The sequence below is a fragment of the Polypterus senegalus genome, chromosome 10 (genome assembly GCF_016835505.1).
Source record: "Polypterus senegalus isolate Bchr_013 chromosome 10, ASM1683550v1, whole genome shotgun sequence".
In the NCBI taxonomy this organism is placed as follows: Eukaryota; Metazoa; Chordata; class Cladistia; order Polypteriformes; family Polypteridae; genus Polypterus; species Polypterus senegalus.
Window position 1 is genome coordinate 297,191 of NC_053163.1, and position 25,511 is coordinate 322,701.

The 25,511-nt window shown below is 48.9% G+C and overlaps 1 protein-coding gene across 3 annotated transcripts in view; it reads left to right on the forward strand.

Moving 5' to 3' along the window:
- Positions 1–482: 482 nt before the first annotated feature.
- LOC120536418 overlaps positions 483–25,511 on the forward strand; it is a 33,618-nt gene continuing 8,589 nt past the window's right edge. The window contains exons 1-13 of one of the 3 annotated variants that reach the window (XM_039764754.1): positions 484–604; positions 8,833–9,180; positions 10,437–10,715; positions 10,931–11,023; positions 14,721–15,095; positions 15,210–15,509; positions 15,592–15,954; positions 16,123–16,479; positions 17,512–17,868; positions 18,487–18,822; positions 18,949–19,461; positions 22,865–23,191; positions 23,319–23,675. In XM_039764754.1, coding sequence (XP_039620688.1) covers positions 565–604; positions 8,833–9,180; positions 10,437–10,715; positions 10,931–11,023; positions 14,721–15,095; positions 15,210–15,509; positions 15,592–15,954; positions 16,123–16,479; positions 17,512–17,868; positions 18,487–18,822; positions 18,949–19,461; positions 22,865–23,191; positions 23,319–23,675 — 4,045 coding nt within the window. In that variant the 5' untranslated portion in view covers positions 484–564. Of the gene's footprint in view, positions 605–6,548; positions 6,843–8,832; positions 9,181–10,436; positions 10,716–10,930; positions 11,024–14,720; positions 15,096–15,209; positions 15,510–15,591; positions 15,955–16,122; positions 16,480–17,511; positions 17,869–18,486; positions 18,823–18,948; positions 19,462–22,864; positions 23,192–23,318; positions 23,676–25,511 lie in introns of those variants that run through there. The other 2 variants (XM_039764755.1, XM_039764756.1) reach the window with 2 other exon arrangements.

Here is a 25,511-nt window from a genome sequence, read left to right on the forward strand (position 1 = left end):
CTTACCTTCACTAAACCAGGCGCTACTGTATACTGACCTGCACAAGCCCCTCTCCAGCCAGACACCTGAACAAAGCCTCTGCCCACTTAGCCCCATTGGCCCACTAGGAATGCACGCCTCCTATTCGTTGTAAGAAGGGGAGATAAAGCAGCGCGCGGCCAATTGGTGACGTTTGGTAAGGCAGTCGGGTGGTCCCTGTGCGCGGCTGGTGGACCGCAGTAAATCTCTGCAGCCAAGCAGTAGAAAGTGGCGGTAGAAGACGGCCAACTCTCTCTCGTTTTTGTTGACTTCACTTGCTTCACTTACTTTTCAGATGTCACTTTTTTCGGTGGCGAGTTATGAGATATTTTTAAAAATTAAAAGATGAAGCCCTGCGGAGTTACGTGCGTGTGCACGACTGACGAAGGGGGCCGCGCTCAGGGGTCAGCCGGGGCTCGTCCAGGATGTGCGCGTCCCCGCGCCGGCCCGAAAGTGAAAGTAAAAGCGTGCTGCTTAAGACTCCGCCCAACCGGTCGCGGGCGCGCACTCCGCAGAACGCCGTTACTCCTCGGGCTCTCCGACGCGATGGCTCCGCGGTTTCTGCTGATACTCTTCTCGGCCGCAGGTACGTCTTTTGTCTTTTTATTTCCACCGAAGATTCTCCGGTGCTGACCGCGGTGCTGACCGCTCGGTGATCCTGCACTTCCGCGCGCCGCTTCCTCGATTGACGAGACGCGCTGTTATCTTCAGATGGCGTCGAAACGGCGGGGAGGCACCTCCTGCTTACGGGATGCGCCCAGTGCGGAGGAAAACCGCCTCGCGTTCAGCAGTCATATACGCTGGGAGTCGTGCCAGCCTGCAAAGCACGGGCCCTGGCACCTCAGCCGGGCCCGCTGGTGGCACGAGGGGACAGACAGGCCTGATCACGGGGGGCTCCTTTTGTGCAAGGCCACCACGCAACTTACAAACAACATGGCACTTACACGCCCCTTCATCAGATTAGAGTAACAAAGTGGCACTGAGTGCACTTTTGAAAAACGTCTGCGACAGCAAATTCGTGTCGTCTACGTAGACATTGACATTCGTTAGCTCGGCTGACGCGGCATAAAGAAGTCAGTGAGATCGAGTAAACCCCAGGCTGGGGACTGTTTGGAAACAAGTGTGACAGGGGCAAAGGGGACAAAATCGACCGTCACAAGTTAAGAGCTCGGAACGAAATGCCAGCGAGTGACAATCGGTTGATAATTGAATTCACCAAACTAGAGGGTCTCCTTACACAGACTGAGGGAGGTGGGCAGCTCATCCACCAGCTAGTCTGCACTGAGATTTGATACCACGCAGAGGTGGCATCGGCAGAGGACCTCCGAGTCAATAATAGGGAATGGCTTCTGGCACCCATAACACCCCCCTTCTTTGTCCTTTCACCAGATGCACCCCAACACCCAAATGTAACCAAGTGTCATGAAGTAAGGACAAGGGCAGTCAGTGTAGTCAGGTGACTGCCGAGCCATCAGAGGAAGCCAAGGTAGCCTCACTTCATCTGGGTGGTGCCCACTGAGCAGCTGGCACCTGAGCTATGTGACACTTTTAAGGTGCCACCACTTGTCCTCATCTGTCATTAGCACAGAGGGTGGGCGGTTGGGGGGCTGACTTTTGACAGGCAGGCATGGAGTGGCACTTTGTGGGACAGGGCAGCACACGGACCTCTAATCAGTGGGTCGCGTTTCTTCAGACTCTGGAGGTCCAGCTAGTTGTCGTTCACTCTGTCATCCCTCAAACTGGACAATTACGGGGGCACAGAAGGGTAATCCGGTCATACAAAGATACACCTGAAGTGTTTGCAGACATGCGAGTGTGCCCTCACTTTTAGGGATCGCCATGTAATGGCAGTGCTCTGCATGGGTGACAAGTTCATTTAGGGCCAGCAATAGTGACAGCCATTTGGAGTCCATGGTGGGCTGGACGATAGTGTGTAGACTTTGATGACCCCGGGGGTCTGGGCCCTTAGTGTCTACTGAGGACTTTAAGGAGATTGTGCCCCTTGGTGTGCAGACTTTAATTTTCATAAACAGCATTCAGTGGGTGCCCACTTAGAATAATCAGAGTATGCCTACTGGGGGATACCCCCTTGGTGTCTGCAGCACGTGTCTCTTATAAGTAGATGAGGGCCACCTATGTCACCTAGTGGATTGACTGGCACTGCCCATCATGTCCTCTCCGTTTCTGAGTGCCCCTAACGTATCTTGTAAAGCACAAAGTGCATTTGTCAGCCCTGCTAGTCACCATGCTTGGGGACTTCATTTTGTCCCTTTTTGATCCCTTTCTCTTGTTGTGACACTGTAGGTTACAATCACATGAATGTCTGCCACTCCTTCTGTGAATGCAGACCCCCCTGTGTGTGTGTGTAAGGGGGCTCGGCACTTAAGAAACGGGTAGAAATGCAGAATCTGCACGGTTATGTACAGAAGAGTGAGCCTTGAATTTCTGTACAAATAAGTCATTGTGACGTTAACAAAGGGGACACTGGCCTGAATTAAAGCAGAATTTGAATAAAGATGGAAGAAGGTCTGGCGTTAAAGTCGGCCACATGCAGAGAGAGAGTGAAACTAAATGGGCTTTTCATCTGCGGGCTTTTGGGTCGTCCATCTTCTCAGCCTCAACCCGGTCCACGGTCTGCCGCCAGGCTATTTCACAGTCCTTGTCACGTTTAACCCTCTGACTGTGTGACCCATCACATGCTTATGGAAGAAGCAGGACATTCAATTGAAAAATGAAGGGAAAACATCCGTTAACATCAAATTATATGTACAAAATATCAGAAACGGAAACAAATGAGGGACACATCATGAAAAATAGAAAAGTGAACTCCAGCGTACGCAAGTAAAGCAGAACGGACACGACCAGAATAAGTAGGCTTTAAAAGTGATTGTCTAGGGAAAACCAAAGAAAGGAAGAAGAATAATGTCCCAAAATGGATGTATTTATATAGATAAACAAGTACATACGTATAAAATGAAACCAAGCAACACAAACACACGGACAGAACATAAAATGACAAAAGTAGCAGAAAGAAGAGAAAACGTCACACAACAATACAGAAATACGGCTCTGGGTGTCACACAGGAAATATTACTGACCAAGATGATGTGGGATGGGATGTGGGTGTGGCCGGATGTCCAGATGTGGGTGTGGCCGGATGTCCACGAGTTATTACACAGGCAGGTGCCAGACTGCTAGCGTCTTTTGTGCAATGGTCAGATCTTTTCTTAGACTTGCAGAGATGAATTGGCAGAGAGACCACCTTGATAGTTGCTACTGTACATGCTGTTCATTGGACGACTGACTGACTGACTGACTGACTGGCATCCTTCAGCTCAGATGAGCTCCAATAATGAACTTCTCACATGTACAGTAATGACGTCATCTGATATGACATAACCCTGACCCTAACCCTGCCGCTATGTGGTTTCACCTTCTTTGAGCCTCTTCACCCATCTTGGCACATTTGTCTCATCAATTGTCACCCACTGTACACATTTGTGAGCCTTTTGTGAAGGTGGAGACCCGATGATGGCTCCTTGTTTGTGCCTCATGTCCTTGGTCCTGCCACTCCGAGACGTTCAGAAACGACGTCAGTCATGCAGCAAGAGCTCCTCTGTCTGGTGACGGAGCTTCATGTTGGGTTAACAGTTTCATTGAAAATGGCAAACGGGCATCGGGGTCAGTGTCACATCACACACAAGAAGGACAACATCATTCAAATCATCTGCAAGCGCTGATTTGTTAAATTATACAACTACATTAATAAGTTTATAATCTCAACATGGCAGAAAGTGAAGCAGGGCTGTGGCTTTGATAAGGCTTTAAACTTCTAAATATTTTTGGTGCTTGGTATTCTCTCAGTATCTGTTTGTTTATTCATTAAAAAAAAAAAAAAAAACCAATTTAACAACGTCAGACGTGACATGTCGTCTTAGGTCTAAGCTTTAGATTGTTGGAATGAGATGACGTTCATTTAACGGTGCCTGCTTTCACAATTTAATGACTCAGAATGTGGCGCAGTACTTTTCCATCCATCCATCCATCCATCATCCAGCCCGCTATATCCTAACCACAGGATCACGGGGGTCTGCTGGAGCCAATCCCAGCCAACACAGGGCACAAGGCAGGAAACAGACCCTGGGCAGGGTGCCAACCCACCGCAGGGCACACACACGCATACCAAGGGACAATTTAGAATCGCCAGTCCACCTGACCTGCATGTCTTTGGACTGTCGGAGGAAACCCACGCAGACACGGAGAGAACACGCAAACTCCATGAAGGGAACCCAGACGGGTCTCCTTACTGTGAGGCAGCAGCGCTACCCACTGCGCCACCGTGCTGCCCTGTATATTTCAGAATTGCCATTTTATTTAAATTCTTTTTGGTATTCCTTAAGGAAAAGTATTGAAAGAAAGAAAGAAAGAAAGAAAGAAAGAAAGAAAGAAAGAAAGAAAGAAAGAAAGACACCCACCTGCATTCTGGCTGCAGTGATGAGTGTTGAGAACTTGAAGCCCCCAAAGCCTGTAAGGCCCGGTAGCTCAGAAAACACTTCCAACAAAGCCCACTAGGGGGAGGAGGAGACCACCAAACTCCGGCTAGAAACTAGCAAGGCCTCCTGGAATATTTTATGAAATGAAAAGGTTTATTCTTCATGAAGTTGTTCAGACGTAACGCGAGCTCCACAACGACATGAAGGAACTGTCTGAGGCGCCAAAGCGAACCCAAAGTCCTGAAACTCGAGTCACAAACAGAGCGCAGGTTCAGAAGATCACAGCAAAGGCTCAGCAAAGTCACCAACTCCCAGGGACTGTGGGAGACCCTCCAGATTTATAGTGATTGGCAGGCGACCACCCACTGATTCACACAGAGAGCACCTCAAATAAAAGCTGCTGCACCTCCGGGGTGTCGAACTCTGGGCCTGGAGGGCCGCAGTGGCTGCAGGTTTTCATTCCCACCCCACTTTCCTAATCACAGAGAAGTTTTCACTGCTCATTGGCTACTTTGCCCTTCGTTGTAATAGCCCTGTTTTTAGGGATTCAGTCAGTTTCTTGATTAAATGACAGTAAAACAGAAAAGAGATGTGACACGAGCCCACAGACGAGCAGCTAAACTGGGACTTCAAACTCCAACCAGTCTCTTAATGAGAAGCCGATTCTTGCTGTTCTTTAATTCCACGGCTTGTTGCGGCCCTCGTTCTGCCACAGCCGACATTTCCAAAACTTCACTGCGAAGATGTTTTAGAGATCAACCTCACCGAGACGTTCATCTTTCTTTACTGTCAGATATTGTGTGATGGGCTCAGGTGAGCTGGTCACGTGGCGGCCCGTTTTGTGTCTCATTGTCATTTTGTCAAGAATTTAGAAGGGGAGTCTTATTTCTTTCAACTTTTACTTTTGCTTTGTAAATGAAGCTGTGCTTTGGTGTGAACGTCGCCTCGAGTTTCTCCATCTTAACTCTTCCTGTCAGGGCGCAGTGGGGGGCGCGGGGGGCTGCCTGACAAGTTCATTAAACTTCAGTTATTTCTAAAAATGACTTCCAGGGGGCTTTTCACCGTCTCACTGGGACCCCCACATATGATGTCCAGCTGTTTCGGGTTCCCCCCTATTTCTGCTTCTCTAGACCCCCTCATTTTTGGGCCTATTTTGTGTTGGAAATGACACCCCTGTGACGAAAAGGAGCAGAAGGATGTGAAGTTATGCAGACCACCGACCCCAGACCACCCGCCGTTGGCATGTGAGGTGCCCGAGTTACTCCGCTCTACAGAACTTTCAAATCGGGGGGACTGGAGAACTCCCACACGTGATTTTGCTCATTATATACGTTTTAATGAAGTGACATGGGACACATTTCAAACCTGGGGGTCGTTTTGGACTATTTCAAGGTTGGTGATTGTGAATGTAATGCGATTATTTGATATTTTATATACATTATGTTACATGTGATTTTTGGTCTTTCACTAGGGGTCGAGCCCACCGCGGACCGCTACCAGAGGGTGACAAGTGACACATTTCTGTTGCAATCGAGAATATTTCGACATTTGAATATTTCAAACATTGAACTCTCCTGTTCTTGTTTATCATGTAGGTGTTCATCTTGACAGCCTGCTCAGTTAGGGGGCTCGTGTCGGTGCCCCTCATTTGTGCATAACCTCCTGTAGCCGTCACATGCCAGGCCGTTGCTGAGGGTACATTGGAAGTTGTAATGGTAATAATTTAAAATGTTTGGAGCCCGAATTGTGCTGCCGTGTAAACTGCCGAACGATATTTAAGAGATTTGGTGTTTCAAAATGGGGGGTCTGGCCTGCTGACGGGGGGATTGTGACGGCGCTGACTTTCAGTAATGAGGGAGGACAGGCGCCACACAGACCTGCACAAGCCCCCCAGGAGGTGCCATCCCCTCAGTGCCACAAATAAATGAACATCGCGCGTCACGTGGCCGTTGTCACCTCCTGCAGCGGCATTTCGGAATTTCCCGGACATTTTTAACTTCCCGCCCCCCTTCGCCCCCCGACATTTCGTCGTGTAGACCGTTTGAGCATCGCCGCTCCCCCAAGGCGGTGTCCCCTGTCACAGCCGCGCCGTGAGTGTCACTCGAGTGTCACTGGAGGGTCAGCCGAGTCAGAGAGAAAGTGAAAGAAAAAGCGCGGCGATCTCCGGGCTACGTCCATCCCGCCATCCCTCCGTGAAATGCACGTCCTCGCTCGTTGTTATTCTGCAGACAGTACGGGGCGCCACGATGACTCGACCGGTGACTCGAACGGTGACTCGAACGGTGACTCGGCCACCTCCGCTGCCGTTGCTGATTCTCTGCGCGACTGCAGGTACCGTTTGTTTGTTTTCTGCTGAGACTCCCCGAGGACCCTCAGCGGCGTGGCAGGCACGTCGGGGCGTGTGGGGAAAAATGAGGGCAAAAGGATGGAGGCAAATAATATAAAAGAAAAGAAATGTGAAGACTCGAGGTGGGCCAACGGCAGCCTGCAGAGCCCACCGCGCCAGTCACGTAATGCGCGTCGAGGCCGATGACCGGCGGATGGGCTAAGCGGGCAGGCGGGCGGCCGTCACGTCACGTCACGTCACAGATCGGCTCCGAGGGCTGCCGTGACGCTCGTGTGGCGGACTTCAAGAAAACAACACCAAGTTTTATAAAACAAAGAGAAATGTAATTGAGTGGACACTTTCTTTGAAAAAGTTTTTGTACATCAGATATTTCATTTCAGTATTGTTTCAGAAACACGAATAGGCAACTTAAAGCGGATATACTGCTGTAAAATATTTGAAGGTTATTTATTTATTTATTTAATTGAATGGCCATTTAAAACTACAAATGTCTGGCACCCGCTCAGGAGATGCTTCCATTCATTCCTGCCAGTCTTTGTTCAGCTGCCAGTCCCGATGGGCTCGTGCCAGCCTTGGGGTTTAGGGGGGTTTAACAGTGACGTGTTCTGAAGGGTCTCATGGTCACCAATTCACTAACAGAAATGAACTGAAAAGCAGCACCCGCACCATCAGAGCCCCAACAAAGTTACTTTCACTTTCCATTTACGAGAAAAGAAGAACTCAGAATCAGCAGTTCTGTGATGACCCGTACGCAAGTACCCCAGGACCCCCCCCCATAATCATGCCATCCCTCCAGTTTCACCTCAAGACCTTCAGCTGACCAGAAGTTCGAAGCCAGGCCAGCGCTTCTCAAAGTCTGCTACGCGGGCTCCCTCTAGTGGTAGGCTGGGGGTCTCCGAGGTGATTTGTAAAACTTTCATAAAGATTATAAGGAGGAGCCAAACGTCATGGAGAATGAGCTTGAATTGTTCACAAACTGTCGTGGCAAGTGGAGGAAGAAAAACTGTTGGTTCAAAAACGTTACGATCGCGAGTCCAAAGAAAAGTGTTAGAAGAGCAGTGAATACGCCGAGCCGCGCAGCAGAACTGAAGTCGATGGCAGTGAACCCACCATCTGTCTGTGTGTCTATCTATCTATTATATAGTGCCTTTACATCTATCTATCTATCTATCTATCTATCTATCTATCTATCTATCTATCTATCTATCTATCTATCTATCTATTATATAGTGCCTTTCATCTATCTATCTATCTATCTATCTATCTATCTATCTATCTATCTATCTATCTATCTATCTATCTATCTATCTATTATATAGTGCCTTTCATCTATCTATCTATTATATAGTGCCTTTCATCTATCTATCTATCTATCTATCTATCTATCTATCTATCTATCTTGCCTTTCATCTATCTATCTATCTATCTATCTATCTATCTATCTATCTATCTATCTATCTATCTATCTATCTATCTATCTATCTATTATATAGTGCCTTTCATCTATCTATCTATCTATCTATCTATTTTTTATATTTTAAATTTAAATTTTTATTTGCTGTATATATTAAGAACTGTCTGGTAAGTCTGAGTAGCATAACAGAAACAGCGCTAACAATAGAAAAGACAAATGAGTAAAGAAACAAAAGAGTAAACCGAGAAGCGCAGCTCTTTGTGCTCCTGCTACACTTGCTGTGACGTGTGCCGATAGCCATCAGAGTGGCACTGTCATCAGATGGTCTGGTGTCGAGTCTGCGGATCCTGACATTTCATTCCATGAGCAGCGAGACTCCTGTCAGGTCCTTTGAGAGACCCTCCATACTAAGAAGGCGGAGATGCTGCAGGCCGGCCAGCCGCCACGTCTTTTTTAAGAGCTGTGTCCCGATGATGGCGAGTTCCTATTAAGTGCTCATAAAGCGGTCACCTCCTGGATCTCCTCAGCTCACATTTCTTCTCTCTGCCGTTGTTTTTTAGTGTTTCCAGTCACGGAGGCCTCATTGAATGTCTTTGCCCCCGAGTCAAATGTGATCGCCCATCGGCATATGGATGTCGTGCTTCAGTGCAGTTTCACGGTGGACCCTGGCCCCGTTAACCCCAATCTGCTGACTGTTGTCTGGAACCAGTACGGGTTCAGTGTGGCCAAGTTTGAGAATGGGGAGACCACGTCAAGACATGAGGCCAGTCTGTTTGACAGTTACATCACTCAAGGAAACGCCTCCCTGCTCCTGAAATCCATCGTGAAAAGAGACGAGGGACAGTATGAATGTGAGGTCACCTATGGCAAGGAGAAAAAATCAGCCAGCATGGCGCTGACCATCCAAGGTAAGTGACCACCAGAGGGCAGGGTCCTCAGTGGGTGCTGTGAGGAAAGGCGGGCTAAAATCCTGTGACGCTCTCAGCTGCACTAAGTTATTGATTTTAGACGGAGATAAAAGTGCGGCCACCAGAAAATCAGAATGAAGAGAGTGACAGATACCTGTTTGGATTGTCATTGACCTTTTTAGGTCACTGAGCATTAAGAAGGTCCATCCAGCCACGCAATTCCAGAGTAGTGGGAGCCTGTCCAGCAGGATCATTTACAGAACGGGTGCCACCTGCCAATACGATGCCAGTCCAGTGCAGAGACCCCTCACACACCCCCACACTCAGGCATGTGGCACCAGTTTAGAGTTGTCAAGTAGTCTTTGGGATGTTGGAGGAGACCTGGCATGGAGGGGACGTGCAATCTCCACATAAACAGTTTGAACCCCGGACTCTGAGAAGCATTAAGGCAGCAGTTTGCAGGTGACGCTCAGGGTCATGCAGGGAGTGAACCGGTGCCTGATGGTCCAGTCCTGCCAAGGCTTCAGGTCCTGCAGGCGGTGCTGGCAGCCATTACACCAATGTTTCCTGATAGCAGTGGGCTGCCATCACTGCTTCAGAAAGACACATGGAATTTGAGGGTCTCACATGTTCATGTTTGTGTTTCCATAGGAACAAACACTCGGTCAGGTGATTGGTAGGCACAGTGCTGTTACTTTGTGGTGGGCTTTAGATTCTGGGAACAGAGTCTGTGTCTTGTGGGGTCCCCAGAAAGCTGAGGGTATGTGGGACCAAAGGCTGACCGGAGTTTGCACTTGTCACTGTTTTCACTCTGGATGTCTAAGGATGTCACCTAAGCAAGCAGGAAAGTCACTTGGGAAGGACACCGAAGAGTCGCCCTGTAGATGGACATGGCAGGTGTTACATAGAGACAGAAAAGGGGCTTTATAAATAGGGCAGGGAGGTCCTGGTATCGGTGTTCTCCACCAGAGACTGAGGCCATTTGGTAACTTCAGGGACTCTTTATAAAGACCACGCACGAGCATATCAGAGTTCGCTGGCTGCCATTTTCTGAAATGCAGTGAAGAGAATGACATGTGAATAGAGAGGACTTGCCATTGTGGAGAGGCTGTGCTGGCACAAACCCATCAGGCAGATCAAATATGGCTCCATTTAGACTTCTCGCCAGCATTGGCGCAGCCCTTTCATGCTCTTGTGTGTCTCACGGTTTAAGCTGATCTTCTCAAGTCCTAACCTGCTTGTCTTTATCTCCTCAGTTCCTCCTGAAGTCTCGCTGTCCCCAAAGTCAGTCCGGCTGCTCACTGAAGACACCTTCACCTGTGCTGCCGACAGCTTCTATCCTAAAGACATTCGGTTTTCTTGGACCGTTGGTGACGTGCCTGTGGCCCCACTTAACACCACAGAGCCACTCCTGAATCCCGATGGCACCTACAGCTCCTGGAGTGTTTACCGCTTCACGCCCAACAGCCGCAGTGAACTCACCTGTGAGGTGCGACACAAGGCGCTGAGCAGTCCACAGAGATTATCGGTCACATGTGAGTATGCGGGGAGCTTAGTGAACTGTTCACGAACGTCCGTGGTGTTCTCTGGGCCAAGCAGGTCTGGTGGGGTCAGGTTAACGTGTTATGGAGACCTCCTGGTAGAATATCTCATGTGACAGGTGACAGCCTGGCTTGTGTCTGACCCTGAGCTTTTCAGTGCCTTTATTTGTGTTGTCACCTCTCTCTCTCTCTTTCTGTCCTTCTGTCAGACACGGGACTGACCGGCGGCGAGATCACAGCCATCGTGTTAGCAGTCGTCGCCTTCGTCCTGCTGCTGGTTGTGCTCTGCTGGTTTCTCTCCGGTAAGTTGCCCTTTTCGTCAGTTGTCTTCTCCTCCTGTCATATGGGCATTGGCTCAGCTCCTCAGTCTCATGAACATCATAGCATAGCTTGCGATCGCTCAATGAATTCTGGGTATTATGTCGCACCTCACTTATGTGTGACTTTTATTAAAACTGATTTACTTCATTAAAGACACTGAAATGATGCTGAAGGCTCAAGGCAGTCAAACTCCACATGACCGCTGGTCACCGGACTGTGAGTAACACTCGATGTGTCCCGCCGCTAAGCCAAAGACCTCCATGTGTGTGACATGAACTTCTGAGATGGGTTCAAGTCCAAAGCATAAAGGACATAAGAAACGAGCCAAGGCCAAAGAAGGACTGGCACATCTGACATTAAGTAGCAAACACGGGTGGTGTGGGCGGCGGGGCTCACCAACCTGGGGTGATGTTCACGTTCACAAAGCAGACCCGCCGACACCCTGGGACGGACTCATCTTATGTTTGAATATTGTGAGGCGAAGGCGTTGGCCTCATAAGTTAGATGCAGATAAACACCTGAGATCTGTAATGAGCGCTTGTTCTGCAGTCGCCGTCTTATTGTTTGACATGCGTACGTCTTGTTTTACTATCCATGGGGGTCCATCTTATTTTCTGATTTGCTCCTGATGTTGATGAATGATTACACACATTAGGACTCATTTAGTTGACTTTAAGTGTTTCTTTCTACCTGCTTTGTGTTATTAATAAGAGACACGAGCGTGTTTCTGTCGTCTTGAGGGTCTTGTTGACAGGCTGACGGTTCAATGTCTACGTGATGAAAGCCGAGGGCCTTGTGAATACCAGAGTCACCAAAGTCTGGACAGGAGGCTGCTTGGTCATGTGATCTTTACTAGCCACGCTGGTGATTGCTGACCTTCCATGCCTACACTTGAGGTACTTGACGGGACTGACCTTAGGTGGTCCTCAACTTCTGTGCCACTCCTATCAGGAAACTTTGCCAACATAGGGAAATTGAGACTTCAACAACGTCATCGACTTCATAATGTAATGTGACTCAGACTTAGGGGGGCATCCGGGGAGATAAACATGCATGTAAAGTCAACCAGTTAGGGTTAGGGTTAGGGTTAGGGTTGTCTCAGCTGGTTTCTCCTGTGTCTCCAGGTCCCCCAAGGTGCATTTAAAGAGAAGTCAAATAATTCCAAATATGTCGTATACAGTGTTACGTGATCAAGTAACAAGTGCAAATTATTATCGCTCAAAGTACAGCAGCATAGATTGTTATTCCACCTGTTAATGAATCGTACATTCCATATTCTATATTGTAATACATTAATATATCGCACATTACCAATACAGCTTATTGCACATGTTCAGTTAAACATGATCTCAGACTGAGGAGATTCAGAGTTCAGAAAGGTTATGGCAGATGGGATAAAGCTCTTTATTAGTCAGTTTGTGCGTCCACAGATTGACCTCAAGCGTCTGCCTGACCGGAGGAGCTCAAACCAAGAATTTCCAGGATGAGAATGTCTTCGGCCCTTCTCACACAGCGAGTCTTATATGAGAGTTTGAGTGATGGCAGTTCAGTCCCAGTAATGGCCTCTGCTGTTTTTACGACCCGCTGCAGGGCTTCTTGAGCAGCCTCGGCGCAGCTGTTGTACCTGCAGGCCATCATGCCATTAGTTGAGATGGTACATCTATAGAAATGAAGCAGCAGCTTCTGAGGGAGCTCAGCTCTCCTTAGCTTCCTGAGAACATCAAGGCCTTGTTGTGCTTTGCCTATTCCAGCCCAGGAGAGGTCCTCTGAGATGGTGACTCCTAGAAACTTCACGCTGGAAACTCTCTCCACAGCACATGCATTGATTGTTATCGGACTGTGATTGGTCGTTTTAGTGGTCCTAAAGTCCAGAATAACGTCTTTGGTCTTTTTGGTATTTCAGACCAGGTTGTTGGTGTTGCACCGTGCTGTCAGATTCTGAACCTCTTCTCTATATGCAGCTTCACTGTTGTCTGTTACAAGTCCAATGACAGTCGCATCAGTTTAACAATAATGTTTGATTGGTGGAGGGGTTGACAGTCATGGGTAAAGAGTGCATAGAGAAGGGGACTTAGCACACATCCATGGGGCACACCAGTGCTCAGGGTAAGGGTGGAGGATGTGAGTTTGCCCGTCCTGACAGACTGGGGGCGGTTGGTGAGATAGTCCAGTAACCAGTTGCATATGGACGGAGCAAGTCCGAGTGGATAGAGTTTTTGGATCAGCTGGTTTGGTTTGATGGGATTAAATGCAGCGCTGTAGTCAATGAAGAGCATCCTAACATACAGTAGCTGTTGGGCTTTTCCAGGTGCGAGAGCCACACAGATGGCGTCCTCAGTTGATCTGTTTGACCGATAGGCAGACTGGCGTTGGTCTGGATCAGCTGGGATGGAGGCTTTGATGTGGGTGATCACCAGACGTTCAAAGCACTTTGTGAGGATAGGGGTGAGAGCGGCTGGTCGATAGTCATTAAGATAGGTTATCCTCGGCTTTTTGGGAACAGGTAAAATAATTGTGGATTTCAGGCACAAGGGGACTACACCTGAGGAACGAGAGATTGAATATGTGTGGAAATACCTCAGCGCAGCCTGGAGCACACGTCCTTGCACATTATCAGGACATGCTGCCTTCCTTGTATTGATGTTTTCGAGTGCCCGCCGCACATCATGTATGTGTACGACCACAGGCTGTGAGTCTCCAGTCTGCTCGAAGCTTGTCAAACCGTGCAAAGAAACTGTTAAGTAGACTGTTAAGAAAACCGTGAAGTTTCTGTTAAGTTGCTCTGCTGGGCTGGCATTGTTATTGGCCAGTGTGTATTGTACATCATTTTACTTTTTGTAATCCGTGATTAACCGGATGCCTTGCCACATCCACTGTGAGTTTGAGTTGAGTTGTAGACTGGCGTCCCTTTCAGGCTGATCTGTGCTTTGTGCCTGATGCTGCCTGGATAGTCCACTGTGACCTCGAATTTGAGACGTCAGAGTCACACACTGGACAGATGGATGACCGAATGATCCACATGCTGCTGCTGCCCCCATACATCTGACTTGTTAACACATTCCACTTCAGCTCATTTTTATTTTTCTTCTTTGCCTTTGATTGACCCACGTGATTCTGTAAGTTTGTAATCTAATGGCCACCGTCTTAGTGACATGTAATGAGAACATCGAGAGGCCGCTGTCATCTCTGGTGCAGTTCATTCTTTCTGTCCTTCTCTTTGAAGTTCCTCTTGTTCTGGTGGTTTTGATGTGAGGTCCTCAGTAACCAGAACAGGAGTAATGTACCTTATTATCATTCACGCATTATTGGCCGACACCTTCATCCAAGACGGCATAACTTCTGAGATACGATTGGTGACATTTCTTTTGTTTTGCCCAGTTGGCGCACAGGCAGGTCCAGTGACTTGCTGAGGGTCTCACAGTGTCAATAGTGGGATTTGAACCCACAGCCTAAGACTTTGAAGCCCAGAGACTTAAATGCTGCGTCACGCTACCTTGAGTTGTTCTGTGAGGTTTAATGTCTTCATTTCTGGTGGTCAGTTTGTCACCAAACCGTCCACAGGCTGATCTTTACCGGATTATGTTGGCCTCTTGTGTAAGTCGTGAGTGTATGTGAATATAAAATGGTGGTCACTCCACAGGTCACTTGTTCACCTCCTCTTCTTTCTCTGTGTTTCAGTGTCCCTCTCACCTCTCGTTCCTCTTAAACTGATCCACGGTGAACTCGGGTCATTGGAGAGCACACTCAAAGGCTGGAGGCTAAATCGGGTAAATCTGGAATGGTTTATAAATAACAAAGGAATCCAGCTGGACACGGTGGGCAGCAAGCAGGGAGACCCAGAGGATGGTATCTCAGTACCACTGAAGGACTCATCTAATTACACCCTGAAGAGAGACTCGAGCACTGAAGGCTTCTTTATCAAAGAGACGCCCATCACTCTGCAGTTTACAGCTCAAAGTCAAGACCACCAGGGGGCAGTGCTTCGATGTCGGGCCACTCACCGGCTCACCAGGAGGAGTGTGGAGCGCACAGTGAAACTGGAACAGGTGTACAGTAAGTGACCACTTGTGTGTTATGGCTGCCCAGTCCTGCCTTGCTTCCCTCTTCCTATAATTGATTTATCCCAGAATTACACTGACTGGCGTCTCTTGTGTTCTTGATGTCCAGTGCGCCCTCGGATCTCAGAAATCGAGAATATCTCTACGGACAAAGACACCGATGTGAAACTCCAGGTCAAAGCAGAGGAGTTCCACCCACGAGACATCAGCTTCATGTGGTCAACTGTAGGAGGTGAAGTGACCTCAGACTTACCAGAAATTACAGAACACAGCAATGGTACTTTTAGTGCATGGAGTGTCTGCACCGTCCCCCTGTCTCACGTCCAGACCCCTGGATTCAAGGTGTCCGTGGTAACTGACCACATATCTCAAGGAAAGACAGAGAAGACAGTATCAAGGGACACGGCAGGTAAAGCTGCTACACTTATGATGGCCCAATACCAGCCATCCAGCCGTCCATGTGTCTGATTGGTCCTATCCTTATGTTACAGGTATTGATGGGCGCCCCCAGCTGGCTGACATTGAAATGGTCCAATTTTCAAAGGTTGGTGAGCCCTGCTCACTGAGCTGCACCATCTCCAAGTTCTTCCCCAGTGGTCTCACAGTCACCTGGCTGAGGATCACAACGAAGAGTGGAAATCAGCCTGTTACTGAAACGTCAGCTCAGTGGGCAACAAAAGTGACCACATCCACGCCAGAGAAGAAGAATAACACCTATGAGGTGACCTCTGAGGTCCAGTTCATCCCCAACAATCTCTCTGAAGTGGAGGAGATGACCTACATCTGCCAGGTGGGACACAAGACCCTCATGGGTAAACCCATGGAAAAACGGTCTGGTAGATTGGAGTTAACTGGTAAGTGTGGTTAGTGGGAGGAGTTTCTCGATGTGTTGGCTCCTCCTTTTAATTCTTGCCTGGTGTCACCTTCAGGGTCCCAAGTGAAACATCTTCTCACTTCCTTCCTGTTTCTATTCAAGTCTAATGGATTTTATACTTTGACTAAAATCTGATTTTCTCTTCCAGCTGACACATGCCGTCCTGTAGTCTCAGATGTTCAGGCTCAATTCATTGAGTTTGGCCAGCACTGCACTCTGACCTGCGCTGTGTCAGACTTCTACCCAAAAGAGATCAACGTGACCTGGGAGAGGAGGCAGAAAGGAATGCAGCAGACATCTTCAGCCCTGTCAGGCCAGTGGAAGCCACAAGTGTGCCAGTATGGGCCATCAATGAAGGACAACAAGTACTCACTGGTGTCTCAGGCACAGTTCACCCCTCGGACCCTGAGTGACCTGGAGGACATGGAGTTCATCTGCAGAGTACAACATGTTAGCCTGAAGGGAAGGGACATCAAGAAAAGCTGCACACAGCTCCAGATACCAGGTGAGCTCCTGAGGTAGACAGACCCCATGGGTCATTAGCGTGGTCTCTGTGTGTCCCGTGTCTCAAAAGGTACAATCGAGTGTAGAGAGGTGACCACCTGTCTGTCTTCCAAATCTTGGAGTGTAAACAGGAGTGAAGGAGGGCAGAATTATGAGCGGTACAGGAGGAGAGTATCAAACCTGCCTTTCTTGATGAAACCAAGCCAGCAGGCCTAAGGCTTCATGGGAACTGGATGTATCGGCCTTTAAATTTTACCAGCTGCTTTTACCCACAGACGGGGGGAACCTTAGTAGGACTTGTGAATCCTTAATGTGGGGGAATCCAGAGTACACACAGAAGAAGGACAGCTCTGGTGGCCAGCTAGTGACCTAACATTTATAGGGTACACATCATCACCAAGAGAGACGTCAGATGTCCAGGTGAGCTTCTGTGAAGTTCAACATGGCCGCGTAACCAAAGGAAGTCTAACAACACGTGCAATAAACAGCAGTGGTGTAAACCAAAGGAACGGCCTTGTGGCTCCATGAGCTCGGTACGCAGCTGTCCCTGGTCACATGACTGCAGGATGGTCATTGGTCAGATTCACCTCCCAGTTGGTTATGGTAGCCACTGCCACATGCAGTTAGAGAATTCTGCAGAGAGGTTTCATTTTGTTGTGGTTTCCGCAGTTTTCATTTTTATAATAATACTTTGAAATGTCCACCGCTAGTAAAACACCGGCTCTCCACGGATTTTCATTCTCCCTCCTTTGCTCGCTGTCTTTAGGAGTGCAAGTACCGGAGTGAAGGACGACTCACGTAATGATGAGTGTGGTGGCTGAGGTGATTAGGGACGGTGCTTATGCCACCATGATGCCATGTTGTGTCTGTAGATCTTTAAGGTTTAGTGTTGTCGGCTCTCACCGTCCTGAGCTGCACAGTTCACTCTTACTAATTCCATAAAAGGTGGCTGCTATTCTCCCATCATGTTGAGACCACCTGCCGAAGCTCCAGGCGTCTGGCCTCTTTTAATTAATCTGCTCATGTTTTTCAGGTCTGCCGCGGCGCCCCCTAATGTCAGATATACAGCTAGTCAAGTGTGATGGAGTCGGCCAGCCCTGCACCCTGAGCTGCTCCATCAAGGACTTCTACCCCAAAGACATCACAGTGACCTGGCAGCGGAGGGACATGAAGACGGGTGGTGTGGTCCAAGCAGGGAGCGCTGAGTGGAAGGCTGACATTAGTAAAAAAGGTCCAGTGATGGAGAAGAGGGCCTACAAACTGGACAGTCAGGTCACCTTCATGCCATCAACTCTGAGTGACCTGGTGGACATGGAGTACATCTGTAAAGTGACACATGGCAGTATGCAGGAGCTCATTGAGAAACACATTGGGAGAATTCGACTGCCTGGTAAGTACGCCTGCGGGGTTAAAGAGGTCATCTTCACTTCTGGGTCTCCTCCATGACATGAAGGTGTGAGCAGCAGCGTGCTGGAATCTGAACTGCTTCTCCATGGATCCGGGTTCAAATCCTGACTGGTCGCTACTTGTGTGAGGTTTGCACCTTCCCTCATGTCTTGTTTAGGTTTTCTCCCAAAGAGAAGTGCAGTAAGTTGATTGGGAAGTCCACAAAGATCCAATGTGAATGGGGTTGAGTTCTGCGATGGAAATACTAAAATGGGAGGAAATTAGGAGGACATTGACATTGGGAGCAGAAGGCTGCCTTGTCAGGTCGATGCTGTTATCCTGTGTGTGTTGATGTGTCGAGACTGCTGAGCTGCCCACAAAAAGAGCAGCAGCAGCACACTTGACGGCCCAGTAACTCCCGCTGCTGCCGTCCTCTGAACGTTCTTAGTGATAACTTTCACCGTTAATAAGAGCTGCAGTACAGCCGGGAATGCTGCTTGGTGTTCTTGCTGTCTCCTGATTGGCTCCAATGCCTCCTCTCTGCTCCTACTCGACTGTCCATACATTTTGACCAGGTGTGTTTTTGAGACCCTCACCCTTACCTTTGTCTCCCTCTCTTCAGGTGTCTCCAGTACTCCTCAGCTCTCTAACATACAGGCCCAGTTCTCCCAGTTTGGTCAGCCCTGCATCTTCAGCTGCACCGTGTCCAACTTCTATCCCAGAGAGATTCAGGTCATCTGGCTAAAGGTCATTAAAGGACAAAAGGAAGTGGTCATCCAAGAAGTGACCAATCATGGCCTCACAATACACGAAAAGGCCTTTGAACTTCTCACTCAGGCGCAGTTCATCCCTCGCAGCCTGAAGGACCTGGAAGGAGCGGAGTTCATCTGCAGAGTGAAACACGACAGCCTGAAGGGGACGACTCTGGAGGAGAGGTGTGGGGAGCAGGAGATACCCGGTGAGACGTGTGATGAAGTGGTTTGGGGCAGTGATGGAGTGTCATCTGACCTGGGCCTGGACCGAGGGCCTGACACTCTGCAGTGCAGCAGACGAGGTGACTCATGTCTACACTCTTGTTTTCCAGGTCTGCAGCGGCGCCCCATAGTGTCAGATATACGGCTAGTCAAGTGTGATGGAGTCGGCCAGCCGTGTGTCTTGAGCTGCTCCATCAAGGACTTCTACCCCAAAATGGTCAAGGTGACCTGGCTGAGGGCTGGAAAAGGTGGAAGAGCAGACAGCAAACCCCAAGAGTCTCTGCCAGTAACCACAAAGTCCAGTATTTGGGAGAAACCACAGACCAGAAGTACCACAGCAGTAAATCATCATGGGTATGGTAAACCAAAGAAGGCGATGGAGCGCCTCGTTCAGAGTGAAGTGACCCCAAAAGTCATGAGTGACCAGGAGAAGGCAGGGTTCAAAGCCAAAGTCAAGACTGGTGACCCAATATGGGGAGACAAGGGATACCTGCTGGACACGGAGGCAGAGTTCACCCCGCAGAGTCTGAGTGAGCTGGAAGACATGGAGTACATCTGCCGGGTGGGACACGAGAGCCTGCCGGAGCCCATGGAGAAGCACATTAGGGGGCTTCAGATCTCTGGTAAGACAGCCATCTTGATGTTTCACGTGAGCGTGTGAGTCATGTGACTACAAGCGGACTCGATTGTGACGTTTATCACATAGTTAAGGGTTAGTTCAGAGTCATTAAGATTGTTTTAATGTCTCTAATTGTGTGAAGCCCCTTGTGGAGAACACAGTGAGGCCCGTGACATCGTGACTGCTGGTCTGGAGTGCGGCCCGCATGTTTGCACTTCGTGTCACTGGGGGAGTTCTAATGAAGTCTGCAATACCGCGACTGGAATGAAGAGGACATGGACAGACGGCACTGGGACACGGCCAGCTTGGCCTGATGGTCTCCTTATACGAGTTGTAACCTCAACTCCTCGTTTCACAGCCTCAGTTTAGTTTGATGAACTTGTGCCATGTTTGACGCGGTCCTCAGTCTCAGTGTGTTGTGCCAGTTTCTGCCCATTTGTATTTCACGTATTATGAAGCTGACTCCTGGTCCCAGTTTCACATTCCAGTGTGTCAGACTTTATATATTTTCACTTCTTCTTCTCAGTGACTGTTTTTACATTCCCCTCATGTTGTGGAATGACAGGCCTTGACTTTCTGCTTCAGTTCACCCGTTTTCCTCGTTTGCTCCAACTGCTCATAATTTTGTCTGATCCACTTTTATGAACTTTTTGGTTGTCTCCATGGCTTTCTGTTTGGATTCTCTCCTGAACATCACCACTGGTGGCTCTTATAATCTTTAACACTAGAATTCCTGAGGCCTACAGCAAATCTCGTAATCCCGGGCCACCTTAAATCCCCCCGCACCTCTCCGTCAGCGTCTTTTGTGTTGTAAATGCGCCGGTCAGCTCAAGGAGCAAGCAGCCTGCTGTCTCATCTCCTGCCTTGACGGAGCTCAGCTCTCCCAGCTCAAGCCAAGGCTCCTGATGTGCATGTGAGGGTCCCGGAGTTGTATCGGGTAAATAATACAGGGTATCGTTATTTGGAACACATGCGCTTGACGTGTGCTCCGTGTGTGACGATGCGAGTTCTGCTCCACGCTCCCATTCGCTGTTTGGGAGCGTCAATAATGTCACCGAGATGAGCTAGACAGTGAGACAACAACAATTGAGCGAGGGGATGGTTCAAAAAGTGCAAAGTGCTTTTATTTAAAATAGTCAAACAAAAACAAAGTGTTCACAAAGTCAGTGCAGTGCTTTCAAAACTGAAAAACGTGGAGGTTAAAAATCAATAAATAGAACAACAAAGACAATCCTTAAAACCAGAGGTTAAAACGTTCACCAGGAAGCAGTCCTTAAAATCAATAACAAGTCCAGCGCTTCTTTTCAACTAGCGGCTCACCTGCTTCTCCCGGCTCTGTCTGCAGCTGCCCTTTCCTCCTACCTCCCGATCCCTGGCTTCGGTCTTGCACTCATCCCTGGCCTGAGACTTGGTTCACACCCAACGGCCAGGACGCACACGCTGGGGAATCCACCACCAGCCTCCCAACTCCCGCTGCCTTTCCGGCCTTCCGCGGCCAGTCGCCCTTCACTGATCACTCGCGCTACTTGATCGCTCAGCGGGAGCGTCTTCTACTACGACTCCTGGGTGTCGGCCTAACACCCAGGCTTCCATGCAGCTGCCCGCAAGCGCTTGTTCACTCACTCGCCCACACGCACCGTGTGTCTCTCTCTCCTGCACCGACTTGCTCCCTCGCTTCCTATAACCGCCATCCTTCACTTTCTCTCGTTCCGTTTTGTTCCTTTCTTTTCGTTCTCCCCCTTCTTTTTATTTACACTGAGAGGCCGCAGCACATTAGCCACAGGAACAATCACGAATGTGGGCAGACCCTCACCCTGTGCACTGGGTGAGAAACGCCCACACCGCAGATCGCCCTGCGGCTTGTTACGGCCACCGCGCCCCTCATTAAACCGCCGCGAGTGCGGTGAATATTTATTTAAAAACTGAGAGCGCTGTGGACCCGCTATACCACATCCGTGTCTACAAAGATCTGGGTAAGCGTAGGATGAAAGGAAACGTGAGGCAAGAAGTGCTGAAGACATACCCTAAAGCAGAAACTGTTTCCATGTTCTACTAATAATAACGTGAAGGGTCCAAATATCACATAAAGACGGGTGCGTATGTTCAAGAATATAACCAAAGGAAATCAAAAAGCATTCGATGAGTTAAAGACTCAAACTCGAATGTCAATCGACAGGGCGTTAGATGCGTTCTTGAATGGTGCAGAGGTAAGAACTGTTGGCTTATAACCCAACGGTCCCGGGTTCGACACGCAGTGAGCTGCTATTATTATTATTATTTCTACAATATAATGAGAAGTCAAGCAAAATGACACCTTTTATTGGCTAACTAAAAAGAGTACAATACGTCTACTCAGGCCCCTTCTTCAGGCGAGATGGAATCACAATATAATAATAGAATAAAAATCGACACAATTTACTGTACAATCTAATAGAAACATACAATTTATTTGAGTCTGTAACACCCAGTGTAAATTTGGGTTACTTTTTTTTATTATTCAGTTTTATTCTCACAGTGACGTTCTCGTGGTACAACAAACCCGCCTGTCCCTCTCCGAGTTGATGGCGTTCATCTCCTTTCTTTTCACGAGAGCAGCGCTGTGGCTGACGCCTGCTCAGAACTCTTTGATATGATGTCCCGTGACCGCCATCAGACTGGACAAAGGCAGGACCGTGACAACAGACAGCTTCTTCACGGCACTTTCACTGGCTAATAGACAGCAACTCTGCTGGGCACCGTAAAGTAAAATGGGACTTCCACCTGCAGCTAACGTCACTTCGGTACGCGAGCGAGCAATTGGCCACGCTAGTGTTCAGATCTGACAGCCTTGTATTTCAGTCTGTGACATATTAGCCTGTGGTTGTCCCCACCACTCTTGCTGAGATTGTTAGGATACAAAAACAATGAATCTCTGCACAGGCCGGCCATCTGCCAACCATCGGCAGCCCTGCTCGTGTTCTCTCCAAAGGTTCAAATTCAGTGTTGTTGTTTTTTGGTCATCCAGCATTCAGATCCTCACCTCTAACACATATGGACACCTGCTGGATTGTGTCATGTTTCACCAGGTCAATTGGCATGTGACACTCAGGTTTGTCATAAGGATGTCAGTTTTTGATTACAGTGGTCCCCAGGTGTTTAAGGGGCACACACACAGAGCCAGAGTGGACACTTTCACTGCCCTCATGGCTCAAGCGGTGGCTCACGATGTGTTTAGGTGTAGATAAGGATTATGGGCCAGTCTGAAATGACACTCGACAGTCTTTCTCTTCAAGTGACTCCAGCGCTGACACACATGAAGCAGGTCTGAGTCTTCAGTCTTCATGTTCATAAATTGCACAGGCTGACCATCACTCTCATGTCATGTCTGAGACCCTCACCCTTGTCTTTCTGTCTCTCACTCTCTTCAGGCGTCTCCAGCGCCCCTCAGCTCTCTGACATACACGTCCAGTTCTCAGAGTTTGGTCAGCCTTGTTTTCTGAGCTGCATTGCCTCAGACTTCTACCCCAAACCGCTGCAGGTCACCTGGCTGAGGGTCACTGAGGGACACATGGAGGAGACCATACCACAGGTGACCAATCATGGGCCCTCAATTCGAGACAAGACCTTTGAGCTTTTCAGTCAGGCACAGTTCACCCCCCGTAGCCTGAAGGACCTGGAGGGCGCGGAGTTCATCTGCAGAGTGGAACATGAAGGGGGGACAACAGAAAAGAAATTTGAGAAGCAGCAGATACCTGGTGAGATCTGGGGAGGTGAAGGGGTGTTACCTGACTTTCTAACTGAGGTCCTGACACACACACTGACCTCCTGTCAGTCCTCTGTTCAGGTGACCATGGGGCTCACTTCTGTACTTCTGTTTCTTAGGACTGCAACGTCGCCCCCTAGTGTCAGATATACGGCTAGTCAAGTGTGATGGAGTCGGCCAGTCCTGCACCCTGAGCTGCTCCATTAAGGACTTCTACCCCAAAGACATCACAGTGACCTGGCATCGGAGGGACATGAAGACAGGTGGTGTGGTCAGTGCAAAGACCACTGAGTGGAAGGCTGACATTAATAAAGGTGAACCAGAAGTGGAGGACAATGCCTACAAGCTGGACAGCCGGGTCACCTTCACCCCGCGGACTCTGAGTGACCTGGAGGACGTGGAGTACATCTGTAAAGTAGAACATGAGAGTCTACCCAGTCCTGTGGAGAAACGCATTGGGAAGATTCAGCTGCCTGGTAAGGACGCCACTGTGTGGTGTTTAGGTGTGTGGTGTGACAGCAGTGGGCGAGCGTCTGACCTGCAGATTCAGGAAGAGAAGTGGGCCGAGCAGCCTGGTGGTGCAGTGGTCAGCACGGACATGTCCCAGCTCCTGGGAGAGGTCGATTAGAGAGATGACATTTTCCTAGTGTGACTACGTGCAGCATGTGAACGTGCCTGAGGACTGCGACTTAGAAAACAAACGGGCCAGAGAGAGCCGAGGCCTGCTTTGTTTAGTTGGGCCTGCTGGTGTCCAGTGAACACACCATCCATTACGAGGTCACAGCTAAACCTGACCCTAAGTGAGTCCGTCGTATGCCTGCCATGGTTCCATTTTGAATGTCCTTGTGTGCTCTTATCGGTGACTGTGGTGACTTTATGTTTTTTGTTATAAGCACACAAACCTTAAGTGGTGATGTAATGGAAGTGCATGATGGTCCAGTGACTGTCACTGCCGCCGTAACTCTGCTGATGTGACGAGTGAGCGCGCCTGTGCCCGGTGATGATGTTCCGTGCCTCTAAGATGGACGCTGTTCTCTCGTGATCTTGGACTAAGAGGGTCCAAAAAGTGAAAGAACAAGTGGTAGAAACGTTAAAAATGGTCAAAACAGCAGAGGAGCTCAGATGGAAGTTGACCAAGTCGAGCGTTAGGGTGCTTTGTGTTGTGTGGAACGACTTGCTAAATCATGGAGGTGGGACTCCCACAGTCCAAAGAGATGCAGTTAGGTGGATTGGCGATTCTAAATTGTCCCTAATGTGTGCTTGGTGTGTGTCCTGCAGTGGGTTGGCGCCCTGTCCGGGTTTGGTTCCTGCCTTGCGCCCTATGTTTGCTGGGATTGGCTTCAGCAGACTCCCGTGATCCTGTGTTTGGATTCAACGGGTTGGAAAATGGATGGATGGATGGAGGTGAGACCCTCACTTTGAGGTCATCTGTTTCAGAAGTGTGAGGTGGACAGGAGTAGACCGGCTAAGGCAGGCTGACTAGCCAGCTGGTAAAGCAGAAAGCCTGCTATGTTGCTGTGTAAGGCGCTATAAAATGTAAAGGCTATTCAGTGTCGTTCTCTGTTGGTGTGGTCATGTGACACTGCAGTCTGCCACTTGACTAGCCATGGAGGCCACACTGGCACTGGACTGGCATCTCACTTTGTGCTGTGCCATCAGCGGAGTGCGTTTTATTTTCTTTTGTACTTCACTGCCTTTCTTCAGGCCTTTGATCAGAGTGATGGCTCAGCTTCATGGACACATCACATCTCCGATGGCTTTGGACTGACTATTGTTCGACCTGTGAAGTTGATGGACAGTTGTCAGGCTCCTTGTGGTTCATAAGGGTTTGGTGAAGTCATCCTAGGCCATGCTGTCTTTATGTGTGACCCTGAGTTCTGTCACCTTTATGAAACCTTAGATGTGAGGGACATGTGATGAAGGGGTGACACCAGGGCTCAAAACAGCGGCGTAAAAATAGACAGGTGGCTAATAAAAGTCATTAACGAACGTTATTAACGGTGGACAGTGATGAGACCTTGGTGTGACCAGGCACTGGTGACTGTCCTGGCTTTAGTGCTGCAGCGTGAACATTTCACCACAATGACCACGGCTCAGGTCTGAGGGACACAGATTGGCATTCAAAGTAGGCAAATGAATCTGGAGACCAACAGAATAAGACATCAATAAAACACTGAAAGGATGATCTGAAAATCTCCGACTCCACTCACCAGTAAAGAGTGACTTCTGGGTTAGCGCTTCCTGTTTGTCACATGAGTTTGTGGCACTGGTATTCAATCCCAAGTCAGCAGAGGACAGTGAAATGCACACCA